This window comes from Arachis ipaensis, chromosome B05 (assembly GCF_000816755.2).
Source record: "Arachis ipaensis cultivar K30076 chromosome B05, Araip1.1, whole genome shotgun sequence".
In the NCBI taxonomy this organism is placed as follows: domain Eukaryota; kingdom Viridiplantae; phylum Streptophyta; class Magnoliopsida; order Fabales; family Fabaceae; genus Arachis; species Arachis ipaensis.
In genome coordinates this window covers 16,194,620-16,211,420 of record NC_029789.2, presented here as the reverse complement: position 1 = coordinate 16,211,420, position 16,801 = coordinate 16,194,620, and the positions used below count along the sequence as shown (strand labels likewise).

At 31.7% G+C, this 16,801-nt stretch overlaps 2 protein-coding genes across 2 annotated transcripts; one reads left to right on the top strand and one right to left on the bottom strand.

The window, feature by feature from the left end:
• Positions 4,923 to 6,448, bottom strand: LOC107640252 (transcription initiation factor TFIID subunit 11-like). The gene is made up of 3 exons (XM_016343789.1): positions 6,133 to 6,448; positions 5,690 to 5,787; positions 4,923 to 5,294 (listed from the first exon to the last, which is right to left on the bottom strand). The coding sequence occupies exons 1-3, from the start codon at positions 6,446 to 6,448 to the stop codon at positions 4,923 to 4,925; spliced, it is 786 nt and encodes a 261-aa protein (XP_016199275.1).
• On the top strand, positions 12,913 to 16,300 carry LOC110271931 (1,4-alpha-glucan-branching enzyme 1, chloroplastic/amyloplastic-like). The gene is made up of 5 exons (XM_021123634.1): positions 12,913 to 13,447; positions 13,540 to 13,582; positions 13,780 to 13,839; positions 13,917 to 14,059; positions 16,270 to 16,300. The coding sequence occupies exons 1-5, from the start codon at positions 13,212 to 13,214 to the stop codon at positions 16,298 to 16,300; spliced, it is 513 nt and encodes a 170-aa protein (XP_020979293.1). The 5' UTR covers positions 12,913 to 13,211.

The following is a 16,801-nucleotide window of genomic DNA, read 5'->3' as shown; positions in this document are numbered from 1 at the left end:
TTAAATTACTAAAGTGAAGATAGTTTACAAGACTTAAATAACTGTCCTAACCAACTTTACTTGTTCTGGAAACTTCTAACTACTTCTCCTAATTGCTAATAGAAGAACTGACTAATAGAATTAGTTATGATAAGCTGTCTAACTAACTAATGGTAATTACCAACTATGGCTACTGTTGTACATGAGAAATGACCTAGGTTATCGATGGAATTAATATGAAATATACTTTAAGGTTTTTTATAACTAGAATGACAAATATAACATTGACAAAAATAAAGTATAAACTTGGCAGAACCATCTTCGGTAGTAACTTGTCTTCACTTCTTGAGTTTTCTGGGCAGCATAGACTAGACTAAGGCAACATCACCCAATTTCCAAGCTTTCATATTATTATTTTAAAAGGTCATAATCTCTTGTTCAAAAAACCTCAACCATTTAACTAAGATAGAATGTATGAATAATAGAAATTAACGACGAACTCAAAAAATTTTGACAATAGAAACAATATATATAACATAATAATAATAATTTTTATAATAAAAATTAATATTTATTTATTAAATTAAAAATAACATATAAAAATTTACTCATATTTATTAAATTTTAATAACATATAAAAATTTACTCATATTTATTAAATTTTAATAACATATAAAAATTTACTCATATTTATTAAATTTTAATAACATATAAAAATTTACTCATATTTATTAAATTTTAATAACATATAAAAATTTACTCATATTTATTAAATTTTAATAACATATAAAAATTTACTCATATTTATTAAATTTTAATAACATATAAAAATTTACTCATATTTATTAAATTTTAATAACATATAAAAATTTACTCATATTTATTAAATTTTAATAACATATAAAAATTTACTCATATTTATTAAATTTTAATAACATATAAAAATTTACTCATATTTATTAAATTTTAATAACATATAAAAATTTACTCATATTTATTAAATTTTAATAACATATAAAAATTTACTCATATTTATTAAATTTTAATAACATATAAAAATTTACTCATATTTATTAAATTTTAATAACATATAAAAATTTACTCATATTTATTAAATTTTAATAACATATAAAAATTTACTCATATTTATTAAATTTTAATAACATATAAAAATTTACTCATATTTATTAAATTTTAATAACATATAAAAATTTACTCATATTTATTAAATTTTAATAACATATAAAAATTTACTCATATTTATTAAATTTTAATAACATATAAAAATTTACTCATATTTATTAAATTTTAATAACATATAAAAATTTACTCATATTTATTAAATTTTAATAACATATAAAAATTTACTCATATTTATTAAATTTTAATAACATATAAAAATTTACTCATATTTATTAAATTTTAATAACATATAAAAATTTACTCATATTTATTAAATTTTAATAACATATAAAAATTTACTCATATTTATTAAATTTTAATAACATATAAAAATTTACTCATATTTATTAAATTTTAATAACATATAAAAATTTACTCATATTTATTAAATTTTAATAACATATAAAAATTTACTCATATTTATTAAATTTTAATAACATATAAAAATTTACTCATATTTATTAAATTTTAATAACATATAAAAATTTACTCATATTTATTAAATTTTAATAACATATAAAAATTTACTCATATTTATTAAATTTTAATAACATATAAAAATTTACTCATATTTATTAAATTTTAATAACATATAAAAATTTACTCATATTTATTAAATTTTAATAACATATAAAAATTTACTCATATTTATTAAATTTTAATAACATATAAAAATTTACTCATATTTATTAAATTTTAATAACATATAAAAATTTACTCATATTTATTAAATTTTAATAACATATAAAAATTTACTCATATTTATTAAATTTTAATAACATATAAAAATTTACTCATATTTATTAAATTTTAATAACATATAAAAATTTACTCATATTTATTAAATTTTAATAACATATAAAAATTTACTCATATTTATTAAATTTTAATAACATATAAAAATTTACTCATATTTATTAAATTTTAATAACATATAAAAATTTACTCATATTTATTAAATTTTAATAACATATAAAAATTTACTCATATTTATTAAATTTTAATAACATATAAAAATTTACTCATATTTATTAAATTTTAATAACATATAAAAATTTACTCATATTTATTAAATTTTAATAACATATAAAAATTTACTCATATTTATTAAATTTTAATAACATATAAAAATTTACTCATATTTATTAAATTTTAATAACATATAAAAATTTACTCATATTTATTAAATTTTAATAACATATAAAAATTTACTCATATTTATTAAATTTTAATAACATCTAAAAATTTAATAACTTTTTGAATACTCTTTTTATAATAAAAATTAATATTTATTTATTAAATTAAAAATAACATATAAAATAACATATTTTAGTACTCTTGTTAAGTATTCTCAATAAGTTTAATGTAAGGTGACATTCATAATGAGATTTTTTAATAATTTATAGAAAATATTTATAATTATTATTTTTTTTAATTTATTATTTGAAGATTGTAGAAGACTTAGAGAAGGAGAGTTGAATCTATGGCCTTCTTTTGCTTTAATGAAATAACTCTTTAATTACAAACTTTCAATCTGAATCTGTTTGAACTTAGCAGTGAAAAATTTATGAGACAATTTCGTTTTGTCTCATGAATGTCAGAAAACAGAATAGAGAAGGGAAGAGAGAAGCTGACACCATCATGTATCCTGGTTCAGTTGCCTTGTGTAATGCAACCTACATCCAGTCTCTTCCACAACAGTGGTGGAATTTCTACTATAGTTAAAATATTACATACACAAATTCCAAAGGATTGACATAATCCTTTCCCTCTCAAGTTCTAACCTAACTTGACTTAGTTATGCTAATACCTAACTCTTCACTCTAAGTGCTAACCCAACTTAGAAAGGGGTACCTCACTGGTACAAGAAACAAGACATTTGACACAACTTAAAGAAATCTGAAATTTCTCTAGACTTTTCTCTTAAGTGTATCACTCAACCTTTTGTCACTCTTTGCTTTTTCTTGAATTCTCTCATTCAGTCTTTTACCACTCTAGAAATGACAGAAAGATATATATTAAAAGAAAATTACAATATGTAAAACTTGAAGGAGATTGATGCTTCAACAGTCTCTTTTGCTATGAGTTGAACTGGGTTGAGCAAACACGAATCAAGTTCTTCATCTTGGCGGAATGCTTCTTTCTTTAGATAGCACTGTCCAAAACGTTGAACCTTCTCAGGAAACTCTCAATGAAACTCTAACTCTAGTTCTTTCTCCTTGTCTTCAGAAGGAAAAAACATTTTCTTTTTGTGTATCTCCTTCCATGTTGCTGAGTTGCTTTCTTCCAAGTCAACTCCTCGAGCTGTGTGCTACCAACTTATCATTTCACTATTTTCAATTAATCATTAAATTAGGAACTTTGAATTTGAGCCTTTTTGCTTGACCGAGGGCCTCAGAGAAGCAATGAAAAAGTTGTTTAATGGTAAACCCAGATCTGAACCCTTGAGCTACAGTTTTGTCTCCAAAAAATAATTTTGGTCTTTGATTTACAGCAGTGATTATCAGAAATCACTTTCTCCATTTATCCCAAATTGGAGTAGTAGAGAGTTGGAGAAGGAGTGAAGAAAGTAAAATACATGCAAATGGAAATAAATCACCTTTAACTTCTGACTTAGCTTGAAATGGTTTGGTTTGGGTGATTAGACCTTTGCCTTTTGGATTAAGCTTTCTCTTTCTTTCTTCTATGGTGAAATGAGCAAGGAACGAAGCTATCTCTCTCCTTTCTCTGAGTTTGACCGAGGAAAAAAAGTGAACGTTGGCTTTGGATAGTACCATCTTGGAGGAATCAACTTGGGTAAGCAACTCGGGCTTGGGTTGGCTTATTTCTATTTAGCCCGTTTGATTTCTTTGCTTACTTTCAATGGGCTTTGTTGGTTGTAGATCTACTGGAAAGAATTGTTTTTTTTCTTCTAAATTGGGCTGCTGATTCTTTGGCCTGCAACACTTAACCAAACACAATCAAAACTAATTGGGTGATTTACCCAACAAAATCATGTTTGTCAGCATCAAATTAAACTTTGTTAATTTCTTAACTCAACAATCTTCCCCTTGATGACAAACATAATTATAACATTGATTAAAGGAATTGAATTTGAATATAGTTAAAGAACTTCCCTTTGAGTGATGTTACTTGCTTTTGTGTTGCTCCCCCTTTCCTTTTCAAAAGTTGCTCCCCCTAGATTTATGCTCTTCTCTTCTTTCCTGTTTGCATATTCTCATAGAAAACACAATAATGGACTATATACAATATGTTATCCATGGATGAATCAATCAGCAAGGTTTTCAAACAGTTTATCATTTAATGAAGCTGAATCAAGGGAGTGTGCAAACACCTAAATGTGCATCCCAAAACTGAATAAACCATATCAGCAATAATGCTAATATTCAGTTCAAAACTGCTCAATCTTAAACAAAACAGAGCATCACGACTAATAATGGTAAAACATCAACAGATCATGTAAGGCAAATTCACATTCACATGCCAAACAAAACACAGCAGCAACAAAAGTTCACAAAAGTTCAACATTTTTCATATGCTACTACTCCCCCTTTTTCTCATCAAGCGTAGAATAAAAATGAACTAAAAACCTACAACAAATGTTAGTTGAAAGTCCAAAACAAGTAAGTAACTAAAATGAAGTGCATCAGTTGTTAAGAGTATTACAGTCATCCGAAATAGACATAGAATAGTTCAAAAGTAAACAACAATAGTTTTAAGAGACAAAAGTGAACAAAAGGCTGCAGCAACATGAGACAAATTCAGGCATCCGAACCATCCTCATCAGAATCAGCATCTTCTTCAGAATCAGTGGCAGCATTGTCATCCTCTTGGAGATTATCAATAAATTTCAAGAAAATGACCACTCTATCTCTAGATTTCCTGAGGAAGTTCACATGCTTGGTGGCTAGTTTCCTTTGCTCCTTACTTATAGCAATCAGATGGTTTAACTGAGAGACAAACTCTTGCACCACATCTTTAACAACCTCATATAAAGCAGATTTGTGTCCAATGGAGGCTGAAGTACCCGTGGTAGAAGGAGAAGGAGTGTCTTCTGATTCATAGTCATCATCATCATCATCATCATCATCATCATCAAAAACCACCCTTTCAGAACGAGTGGATCCCTTTTTCTGCTATTTCACTAAACCACCTCCTTTTAGATAAGAGTGTCTATTTTCATATGACTCATTTGACAAGTCAACACCAAAATGTTCAAAAATACAGGTTAAGAACAAGCCATAAGGAAGAGCTTTATCCTTCTTCTCACTTCTAACACAATCAAACATATATCTTACCATTAAATATGCAAAAGAGATTTCTATTTTGTGAGAATAGCATACAAAACTAGAGTATCCGTGTAAGACACCCTTTGATATAAGCCACTCCGAGAAAGGATGATATGGTTCACTATGCGGTGCAACTGAGCACGAGTGTAATCTAAGACTTTGTGAGTTGGAGTGATGCCATCAATCAAAAAAATATGTTTACATATATAGGCCAGAGTATCATTGAAAGAGAGACCTACCCCTTCATCCCACTTATCAGATTTATAGGCACATGTACCAACATTAGTGTATTTCAGAGAATCACTGATGGTTTCATTATTCAGAATTATGTCACGGCCTTTTACATAGGAATGAATGCTCCCCTCATGGTAAGTCATGTTTGCATAAATTTTTTTGACTAAAACTGAGTAAACTGATTTTTTTATTTTAAAAATATAGTTCCAGTCAAGAAAAATAAGATTATCAACAAACTCAAAACCTTTCTTTTTCAAATTTGGTAAATCAACCAAAAAGGTGGGACATAAGGTACGGTGAGCAATGACACCCTCATAGAAATCATTATTCATGGCAGATCAAAAACGGTGAGGATTGTAGTTTGAGTGGGAGGTCATGAAGTGAGCTTTGTGTGCAAAAGAGTCTATGGAAGACTCTTTAACAGATTTGAGAAGGATTCGAGTTTTACCTCTTTGAGGACGAGAAAGAGCAGACCTAAGTTTAGGTCCAGTGGGTTCAGACGCAGGTTCCTCTGCAGTAGAACGCTTCCCTTTCGAAGTGCTTGGCTTGGAAGGAGCGCTGGAAGGAGCGGTTAGCTTGAAAGGGGGAGGAGACCTTGAAGGGTTCTTAATGCGAACCATGGGATCTGTGCAAGGAGGAGAGGTAGGAAGAGAAGGTGAAGGTGTAAAGGTTTGATCTTGGGAGCGTGTAGAGGGTTTTGATTTCGTTGGAAGCTTGAGAACCTTTTCACGAGGAGGCTTTTGTAGAATGGTTTTCTTCGTCATTGGTTGAACCTTGGTTTTGAACGAGGAGCAGTAAAGGTAGTGGGAAGTAACCGAAGAGGTGGAGGAAGGAGTTATGAAGGGAGAAGCTAGAAGGTTGGTAACCGCACCAAAAAAAAGGTTTCTTGAAACATGCAACTGCATCACCTATGACTTGACCTTGAAAAGACTTGACATCATAAAAAAGTTATTTGATTTGAGAAAAATAAATATTTTAAAAGAATAAAAAATTATTTAAATAAAACTTTTTCACTAAAGACAAAATACACAAAATCACAAGAATTTAAGGAAACACATTGGACCATCACATGTAACACTCATTGGCCCCAGAGATGGTTGTGTTTAAGGAAACATATTGGACCACTCAGAGTCTGAACTTTAGGGTTGGCCCAGATGATTCAGCACATGTATTAGAGCCCAGAAATTTAAGTTCAGAGAGATAATTCTTCATTTACCCAGAATGGTCTCATCCCAACCCGTGAGACAAAAACTTCAACAAACACATCAGCAATGCACAAACAATGAATCATGACTTAAAATTTCTAGATTAGTCCTAAGCTTGCAAAATCTGTCTTCAGCTAGAGGTTTGGTAAAAATATCTGCTAATTGATCTTCTGATTTAACAAATTGATTGCTAATATTCTCTCTTTGAACATGTTCTCTTATTGAGTGAAATCTCACCTCAATATGTTTAGTTCTAGAGTGCAAAACTGGATTTTTGGAAATATTGATGGTACTCATATTGTCACATAGCAAGGGAATATTTTTAGCATTTAATTTATAATCAGAAAATTGAGTTTGCAACCAAATAAGCTAAGAACAACAGGAAGAAGCAGCTATATATTCAGCATCTACAGTGGATAAAACCACTGTGGGCTGCTTCTTACTAAACCAAACGTTTAGGGACTTTCCAAGAAAATAGCATATGCCTGATGTACTCCTTCTATCTACTCTATCTCTAGCAAAATCTGCATCACAATAACCAACTACAGAAAAATCATCAATCTTAGGATACCATAGACCGAAATTGGATGTGCCATGAACATATCTAATGATCCTCTTAACTGCTGAAAGATGTGACTTTTTATGTTTGGATTGGAATCTAGAACACATTCTAATACTTTGCACAATGTTAGGTCTAGAGGAAGTTAAGTACATAAGAGAGCCAATCATTTCTCTATACCTAGTCTCATCTACATCTTTCTCAGTTTCACCCTTTTTTAATTTTAAATTAGGGTGCATGAGAGTTTCCATGGGTTTAGCGTTTTTCATACCAAATTTCTTAACTAGTTTCTTGGCATACTTCTCTTGATGAATGAAAATACCATTTTCAGTTTGCTTAATTTTAAGCCCTAGGAAGAAGTTAAGTTCACCCATCATACTCATGTCAAATTCATTTGTCATGAGTTTTCCAAATTTAGTACAAAGGAATTCATTTGCTTATCCAAAAATGATGTCATCAATATAAATTTGGACTAGAATGAAGAAATCATTAGAGTTCTTAATAAATAGAGTAGTGTATGTAGTGCCTTTTTGAAAACCATTTTTCAAAAGAAAAGAACTAAGTCTCTTATACCAAGCCCTAGGAGCTTGTCTTAATCCATAGAGAGCTTTGAAAAGTTTGAAAACATGGTTAGAAAATTCTTTATGTTCAAAACTAGGTGGCTGTGCCACATACACTTCTCTATCTATCATGCCATTCAAGAATGCACATTTCACATCCATTTGATACAATTTAAAACCACAATAAGCAGCATAAGCTAAAAGAAGTCTTATGGCTTCCATTCGGGCAACAGGGCAAAGGATTCATCAAAATCTATTCCCTCTTCTTGGTCGTATCCTTGTGCCACCAATCTTGCTTTATTTCTAGCAATGCTTCCATCTTCACCCAACTTGTTCCTGAATATCCACTTGGTGCCTGTCACTTTTTGTCATTTGGCTTTGGAACTAATGTCCAAACTTGATTCTTTTCAAACTCATGAAGCTCTTCCTCCATTGCCTTTACCTAGGATGGGGCATCAAGAGCTTCCATGATGTTTTGAGGCTCCATTTGAGAGAGAAAAGTAATTTTTATTTCCTCATTTGATTTTTTAGTGGAAGAACGAGTTTTGACACCTTGTGAGACATCCCTAATGATGAATTTCTGAGGATAGTTCTTGAGGAATCTCCATTCACGAGGTCTTGTGGACTTAGTAACAGGTTTGGTCACTGAGGGATTCAATGAACTGGTGGTTTCAGGATGTACACCAGATTCATGAGAGAAAACAAAATTGTCTCCTGCAAGATTTTCTTCAGTTGAAGTTTCAGATTCATTTTGTTCAGAATTTTTACTCTCATGATTTTGGCCATTTTCACCATCCTTCTGAACCTGATTACCTGCATCACAATCTTCCAAAATGCTTTGAACAAAGTTAGAGTCACAAAATTTAACATGTATGGACTCCTCAATTATTCTAGCATCTTGATGATAAACTCTATATGCTTTACTAATTGTGGAATATCTTACAAATAAACACTCATATGCCTTTAGATAAAATTTTTCCAAATTATCTTTGTTATTTAGAACAAAACATTTGCATCCAAAGATATGCAAGTAATTTAAGTTTGGTGGGTGACCCTTCCAAAGTTCATAAGGTGTTTTCTTCAAAAAGATTTTTATGACGGTTCTATTCAAAATGTGGCAAGCTGTGTTAACCCCTTCAGTCCAAAGGAATTTTGGAACATTACTCTCACAAAGCATGGCTCTTGTCATTTCTTGAATACTTCTATTTCTTCTCTCCACAACACCATTTTGTTGTGGACTTGTGGTGTCCTTGGACAAGAGAAGTTGTGTGATATTCCAAATTTTTCACAAAAGGATTCAAATAATTGGTTTTCAAATTCAATTCCATGATCACTTCTTATTGAGGTGATCTTTAAATCCTTTTCATTTTGAACTTTCTTGATAAAAATTTCAAAAGTCAAAAAGGCTTCATTTTTGTGTGCAAGAAATAAAACCCAACCAAACCTAGAGTAGTCATCCACAATTACTAAACCATAGTATTTACCACCTATTGAGTTTTTGTTGGACCAAATAAATCAATATGTAGCAATTCAAGTGGTCTTTTAGTAGAGATGTCTTCCTTTGATTTAAATGAACTTTTTGTTTGTTTTCCCATTTGACAAGCATCGCAAGTGATGTCTTTGTCAAATTTTATCAAATGAAGACCTCTTACTAATCCTTTCTTGACAAGCTTGTTTATTTGAAACATGCTAGCATGGCCCAATCTCTTGTACCATAGCCACTTTTCAGATTCTTTGGAGTGGAAACAAGCTACATTTTGATCCTTTAGTTCATCAAGTGTAAGTTCATACACATTATCACAACGCTTAGCTATAAACAATACATCATTGGTCTTTTCATCTACAACATAGCATTCCAATATTTTGAAAGTCATTAAATAGCCCAAATCACACAATTGACTTATACTCAAAAGATTATGCCTTAAACCATTAACCAAAAAGACATCATCAATGAAAGTAGATTGATTATTACCTACTTTTCCAACAGCAACAATTTTACCTTTTTCGTTATCTCCAAAGGTCACAAAACCTCCATCATACTTGTTGAGTTTGATGAAGAAAGTTAACCTTTCAGTCATGTGCCTAGAACACCCACTATCCAAGTACCACATATCTTTCTTTTTCTTGGATGCTAGGCACATCTGCATAAGATTTCAATCAACCTTCGGTATCCAAATTAATTTGGATCCTTTGAAGTTAATCCACCTTAGTTGCCCAAGTGCATTAAAGTCACAAACAACATTGTAAGTTTGGTTTCCTATTTTTCTTTTTTAATTGAAGCATTGTAAGTAAGAATGACCTATTTTCTTACAATTAAAGCAATGATTTTCTTATGCATGTTGCTAAAAGTGATTTGAGTTTTGATGCTGGAAATGATTTAGGACCTGAGTTTTTCTGGTTTTTGAAAGATGTGCATTTCTTTTGACAAAGTGATTTTTGTTGTTATTGTTCCCTTTTGCAAAAGCATTCAAACCAGAATTTTTGAAAACATATGGGCCTTTTGAAGATGAGATTCTATTTTGAAAAGATATATTTTTGAACGTAACCGCATTGGTTGAAATATAGCCCAGACCCGATTTGTTTGATATAGGTTCAGTTTTTAAAGATGATTCAGTTTCCTCAAAATAAGAATTTTCAAATTCCTCTTCATAGGTGGAAACGTGTCCCAAACCAGATTTGTTAATGAAGGATTTTATTTTTGAGGAAGAGGCCATGAATTTTATAGAGGAGTTATCAAAAACTGTATCATCTTTTGTCACATATCCTAAACCAGATTTTTCAAACAAAGGTCTTTGATTTGCAAGTAGTTTGTCCAAGTTACTAAAGCTATGAGCAAACTTTACTAAATCACTATTCAATCTTTTAATCATTTCATTTAATCTTTCGTTTTCAGTAACTAGCTCTTGAGATGGATCTACAATGTGCTTTCATTTTAGTTTTTCAAGTTCAGATTTCAAAAATCTATTTTCTTCAATAATATCCAATGTACATTCGGTTTTCTTCACTTTTTCTTTCAAAAAATCATTTTCAACTTTTAACATTTCTTTTTTAGATTTACATTTATTGTATTTGTTCAGCAATTTTTCAGAATTGAGGGTGAGATCATCAATGATAACATGTAAATCATCAATGGACAAATCATAATAATCTACCTTATCAAGTTGATCATCACCAGCTATAAAAGCAGATTTGAGCTTCGCATTCGTAGTCTTTTTCCTCATCCGAATCATTTTCAAGATCCTCCCAAGATTCCATGAGCATTCTCTTCTTTTCTTTCTTTCCTTTATCCTCCTTTTTGAGTTTCGAAAAGTTGTACTTGAGATGTCCAGCCTCCTTGCAATGGTGGCAAATCACTTTACTCATGTCCTTCTTGTACTCCTTTGATCTTGAACCTTTGTACTTGCCTTTGTTCCTCATTAGCCTTCAAAGTCTTCTAGCAAAAAACACAAGTTCATCATCTGAAAAACTATCACTAGACTCACTTTCTTTTGATTCAACTTTTGACTTAAGGGTTGTTCCCTTTTTCTTTGAGTCTTGGTTTGTGTTTGTGATTTTATATGCAATGAGTTTCCCTCTCATCTCATCATATGTTATCGGACTTAGATTATTACTTTCAGTTAGAACAGCGGACTTCGTTTCCCATTCCTTTGTGAGGCTTCTAAGGATTTTTCTCACTAGAGTTTGTTCTGAGTAAATTGTACCCATAGCATCAAGGTTGTTGATTATGATTGAGAATCTCTCAAACACTTCATCAATACTTTCTCCATCTTTCATGTTGAACGTCTTGTACTCTTTTTGCAGCATATCAATCCTCGTTTTCTTGACATGTTTAGTGCATTCGTGTGTAACCTCGAGTTTCTCCCAGATTTCTTTGGCTGTCTTACATCTAGACACCTTTTGATACTCTTCAAAGCTGATAGCACAGTGAAGAAGGTTGATGGCTTTAGCGTTCATCTCGACTTTCTTCTTGTCATCTTCATTCCATTCAGTTTCTTCGTTTGGAGTCACCACTCCATTAACACTCGTTTTTGTTGGAATTTTGGGGCCGCTTGCAACAATCATTCATATGTTGTAATCGAGTAAATACCCATAGTCGTCTCTGAGATTCATGCAAATACCCATAGTAATCCCTAAGATCCCGATTTCCCCATTGTAGTCCTCCAGATAGAGCTCCGAGCACTCAAACTGGTCCCTGGCCATATTTCAGGTGATGAGTCATCATCGGAGCACTGACGTGGCCTCGGATTGCCACGTGAGAGGGGTCCAAAACGTCGTCATTTTGGTTTGGCGCCCTTCATAGCCAAAAACGACGCCGTTAAGATGTTGCTAAAACAGTTTTCTCTCCCAACACAAACGTTTCACTTCACTTGTCTGTTCTTCTTCCACCCTCTGACTTCTTCTTCATCTCCTCATCAATGGCGTAGCCATAGGGTTGTATTTACTGGCAAGAAAATTTTGAGAGAAGAAGTAATTCGACCAGAAGTTGTTATCATTCTTCCCCTCCTTCACGAGAAGAACGAGGTTCTGACTTTGTGATCGGACTCAAGGTAACCTTCCCTTTTTTTTTACTTTGTATTTTGAATACAGTGTTGATTGATGATATGCAAGTTGTTAGTGTAGTTGAGGTTCTGTTATGTGTCCATTAAATATGAATCTCATCTTTTGTTGGGTTTCATAATCACAAGTGTTCTACTTTATAAACCAATTTTGAGAATGTTGTTCCAATTGTAGCACGCTTCTTTTTTTCTTTTTTTTTTCTTTCAGTTATTTGTGCTTTATTTTGTAAAATTAACCATCTCTGTAGTTATTCCTGAAGATTAAGAATATGCTTCTTCCTTAACAGAAGAACTTGAAATTCCTAATTTAATAAAAAAATGTGCTTTTGTGAATAGAAAATTAGAAATCATAGTTAGCTTAGATAAGATTGCTAATCACATATTTCTTCAAATGTTGTTTTGCTGAATTCATATTTTAGGGTCTTCAATTCTTCATAGTGTTGGTGATTTAATCAAGAAAGTAGCTTAGAAATTTCAGAGAGATTAAAGATGAGAAAGGTTCTGTTTTTCGGCATCTCTTGTAGAATATAGTGCTAGAACTCATGCTGAGAAGATATTGGTATCCAAAGACAAGAAACTGAAAATGGAAAGAGATGAAGTAGTTAAAATTAAGATCATCCCTCCACCTGGCTGTGGGAAGAAAATCTATGAAATTGATCCACTTTTGCTCACTCACCGTGACCATCTTGATTTTCGGTAACCTCACTTTTAAGCTTCATTTCCTTAAAGTATTTGTGGAACAACTATCTGAGCTGCTAGATCATGTAAATTTTTCAAATTACAGTTTCGGACGATACTTGAGATTGCGAGAGGATATCGACAAGCATGAAGGTGGCCTAGATCCATTTTCTCGCGGCCATGAAAATTTTGGCTTTAGGCAGAGGTATCTAACTTCTTGCTCAGAAAGCTGCTATAAACTTATCTACAATTTATTAATACCAACTTATTTATCAATATTACTACTATTTTTTGTAGTGTCACAAGAATTACTTATAGAGAATGGGCACCAGGAGCTAAGGTATATATGCTTTCATATTATATTCTTAACTCTTATTATTAAAATTGGTTTCTTTTCTTATGCTGAAATTCAATTTAAGGGGTTGTATTATTAAAAAATCTGTTTTGGATGTTCATCTAAAGTTCAACAAAAATCTTGTTTTCGATGTAGAAATATAGCTTGACATGTGTCTTAAAAATGATTAGATATTTTCTCAGTCAGCAGCATTAATTGGAGACTTCAACAATTGGAATCCAAATGCCGCTGTAATGACTCCGGTATGTTTTGGTTAATGTATGCAAATGATTGTGCTAGTTGGAGCATGTAATCATCTTCAGTTAATATATCCAAACAGAATGAATTTGGTGTGTGGGAGATCTTCTTGCCAAACAATGCAGATGGTTCGCCACCAATTCCTCATGGATCTCGAGTCAAGGTATGCTTATGTAGATGGTTCGCCACCAATTCCTCATCGCGAAAAAATGAACAGGAAGAAGTGTATGAAAGAAGAAGGAGAAGAGATGAACAAGACGAAGAGATGAAGTGTCTGAGAATTTGGGGATTTAGGGTTACATATAATAGGAGGGACCAATCTGGGTACAATTTGGAAATTAGCCAGCTCAGCTAGTCGTTGGGACCCCTCCAGCGTGGCAAAGCGAGTCCACGTCATTGTTCCGGTGATGAGTCATCACCAGAAATATACCCAGGGACCAGTTTGAGTGCTCGGAGCTCTATCTGGAGGACTACAATGGAAAAATCGGGATCTTAGGGATTACTATGGGTATTTGCGTGAATCTCAGGGACAACTATAGGTATTTACTCGTTGTAATCAATGGATTGGATGAAGATCCGCTTCCTCTCTTTCCAGTAGGCATAGTTCTTCCCATTGAAGAATGGAGGTCTGTTGTTTGACTGGCCTTCTGTTAGAGTGTGGACAACTGTGGTTGTGCCCAAGTTGTTCGCCATTAGACCTTTTCTCCAAGCGGTGAAGCTTGATTCTTGAGACCTTGGCTCTAGATACCAATTGAAGGTTGTAGAAGGCTTAGAGAAGGGGGTTGAATCTATGGCCTTCTTTTGAATTAATGAAATAACTCTTTAATTACAAACTTTCAATTTGAATCTGTTTGAACTCAGAAGCAAAAAATTTATGAGATAATTTCGTTTTGTCTCATAAATGTCAAAAAATAAAACAGAGAAGGGAAGAGAGAAGCTGACACCATCATATATCCTGGTTCAGTTGCCTTGTGCAATGCAACCTACATCCAGTCTCCACCACAACAGTGGTGGAATTTCCACTATAGTTAAAGTATTACATACACCAATTCCAAAGGATTGACACAATTCTTTTCCTCTCAAGTTCTAACCTAACTTGACTTGGTTATGCTAATATCTAACTCTTCACTCTAAGTGCTAACCCAACATAGAAAGGGGTACCTCACTGGTACAAGACATAAGACATTTGACACAACCTAAAGAAATCTGAAATTACTCTAGGCTTTTCTCTTAAGTGTATCACTCAGCCTTTTGTCACTCTTTGACTTTTTCTTGAATTCTCTTATTCAGTCTTTTACCACTCTAGAAATTACAGAAAGATATACATTAAAAGAAAAGTACAATCTGTAAAATTTGAAGGAGATTGATGCTTCAACAGCCTCTTTTGCTATGAGTTGAACCGGGTTGAGCAAACACTAATCAAGTTCTTCATCTTGGCGGAATGCTTCTTTCTTTAGATAGCATTGTCCAAAATGTTGAACCTTCTCATGAAGCTCTCAATAAAACTCTAACTCTAGTTCTTTCTCCTTGTCTTCAGAAGAAAGAAACATTTTCTTTTTTTGTATCTCCTTCCATGTTGCTGAGTTGCTTTCTTCCAAGTCAACTCCTCGAGCTGTGTACTACCAACTTATCATGTCACTATTTTCAATTAATTCTTAAATTAGGAACTTTGAATCTGAGCCTTTTTACTTGACCGAGAGTCTCAGAGAAGTAATGAAAAAGTTGTTCAATGGTAAACCCATATCTGAACCCTTAAGCTATAGCTTTGTCTCCAAGAAATAATTTTGGCCTTTGATTCACATCAGTGACTATCAGAAATCACTTTCTCTATTTATCCCAAATTGGAATAGCAGAGAGTTAGAGAAGGAGTGAAGAAAGTAAAATGCATGCAAACAAAAATAAATCACATTTAACTTCTGACTCAGCTTGAAATGGTTTGGTTTGGGTGATTAGACTTTTACCTTTTAGATTAAGCTTTCTCTTTCTTTCTTCTATGGTGAAATGAGCAAGGAACGAAGCTATCTCTCTCCTTTCTATGAGTCTGACCAAGGAAAAAAGTGAACCTTGGCTTTGGATAGTACCATCTTGGAGGAATCAACTTGAGTAAGCAACTCGGGCTTGGGTTGTCTTCTTTCTATTCAGCCCGTTTGATTTCTTTGCTTAGTTTCAATGGGCTTTGTTGGTTGTAGATCCACTAAAAGGACTTGTTTTTTTTTTTCCTTCCAAATTGGGCTGCTGATTCTTTAGCCTGCAACACTTAACCAAACACAATCAAAACTAATTGGGTGATTCATCCAACAAAATAATATTTGTCATCATCAAATTAAACTTAGTTAATTTCTTAACTCAACAATATTGAATGTATTCTTTACTGTATCCATTATGGGTATTATTAAATGTAATCTTTATTATACTCTTTATTGTATTCATTATAGGTATTCAATAAAGATAGTAGACTATGGGTAAAATTGGGTATATTTTGAATTGGTGAAATTCGAATTAGTGAGGTATTCACGTGCATGCATAGTTTGATTCAGCATCATTTGAATTAGTAGTACATTCCGTCCATGCATAATTCGAATTGCTCTCCTTCGATTTACAATTTCTCTAGTAATTCGAATTGTACTGCTTCGAATTAGTATTGGATTTTATAATTCAAATGAGTCGCATTCGAATTACATAAAAAAGTTCACTTGATAGATCCATGTAACATTTTTCGTTTTGATAGATATGTGTAATATTGGCCTCCAATTGGTTTATATATGCATTTTGCTCTAAAAATTAGTTATTAAATTATTTATTAATTATTATGTATTTATGTATAAATATATGTTGTTTAACTCCATTTCAATGTGTATTTTATATTTTAATATGTATTATACACAGATGATTATATTTTATATACATATAAGTTATTATAAAATATGATTAGTCTTTAAAATATCTAATTTATAAATTAAACACTAA

Bases quoted from the DNA above. Each gene is read 5' to 3' on its own strand.
- LOC107640252 (XM_016343789.1), bottom strand. From the start codon at position 6,448: ATGACGAAGAAAACCATTCTACAAAAGCCTCCTCGTGAAAAGGTTCTC. The intron at 5,788-6,132 runs GTAAAACTCGAA...CCTATGTAAAAG, and splicing joins TCTTTCTCGTCCTCAAAGAG to GCCGTGACATAATTCTGAAT. The intron at 5,295-5,689 runs GTAGGTCTCTCT...GTGAAATAGCAG, and splicing joins CTGATAAGTGGGATGAAGGG to AAAAAGGGATCCACTCGTTC.
- LOC110271931 (XM_021123634.1), top strand. From the start codon at position 13,212: ATGAAATTGATCCACTTTTGCTCACTCACCGTGACCATCTTGATTTTC. The intron at 13,583-13,779 runs GTATATATGCTT...ATATTTTCTCAG, and splicing joins AATGGGCACCAGGAGCTAAG to TCAGCAGCATTAATTGGAGA. The intron at 14,060-16,269 runs GTATGAAAGAAG...TATTCATTATAG, and splicing joins AAAAATGAACAGGAAGAAGT to GTATTCAATAAAGATAGTAG.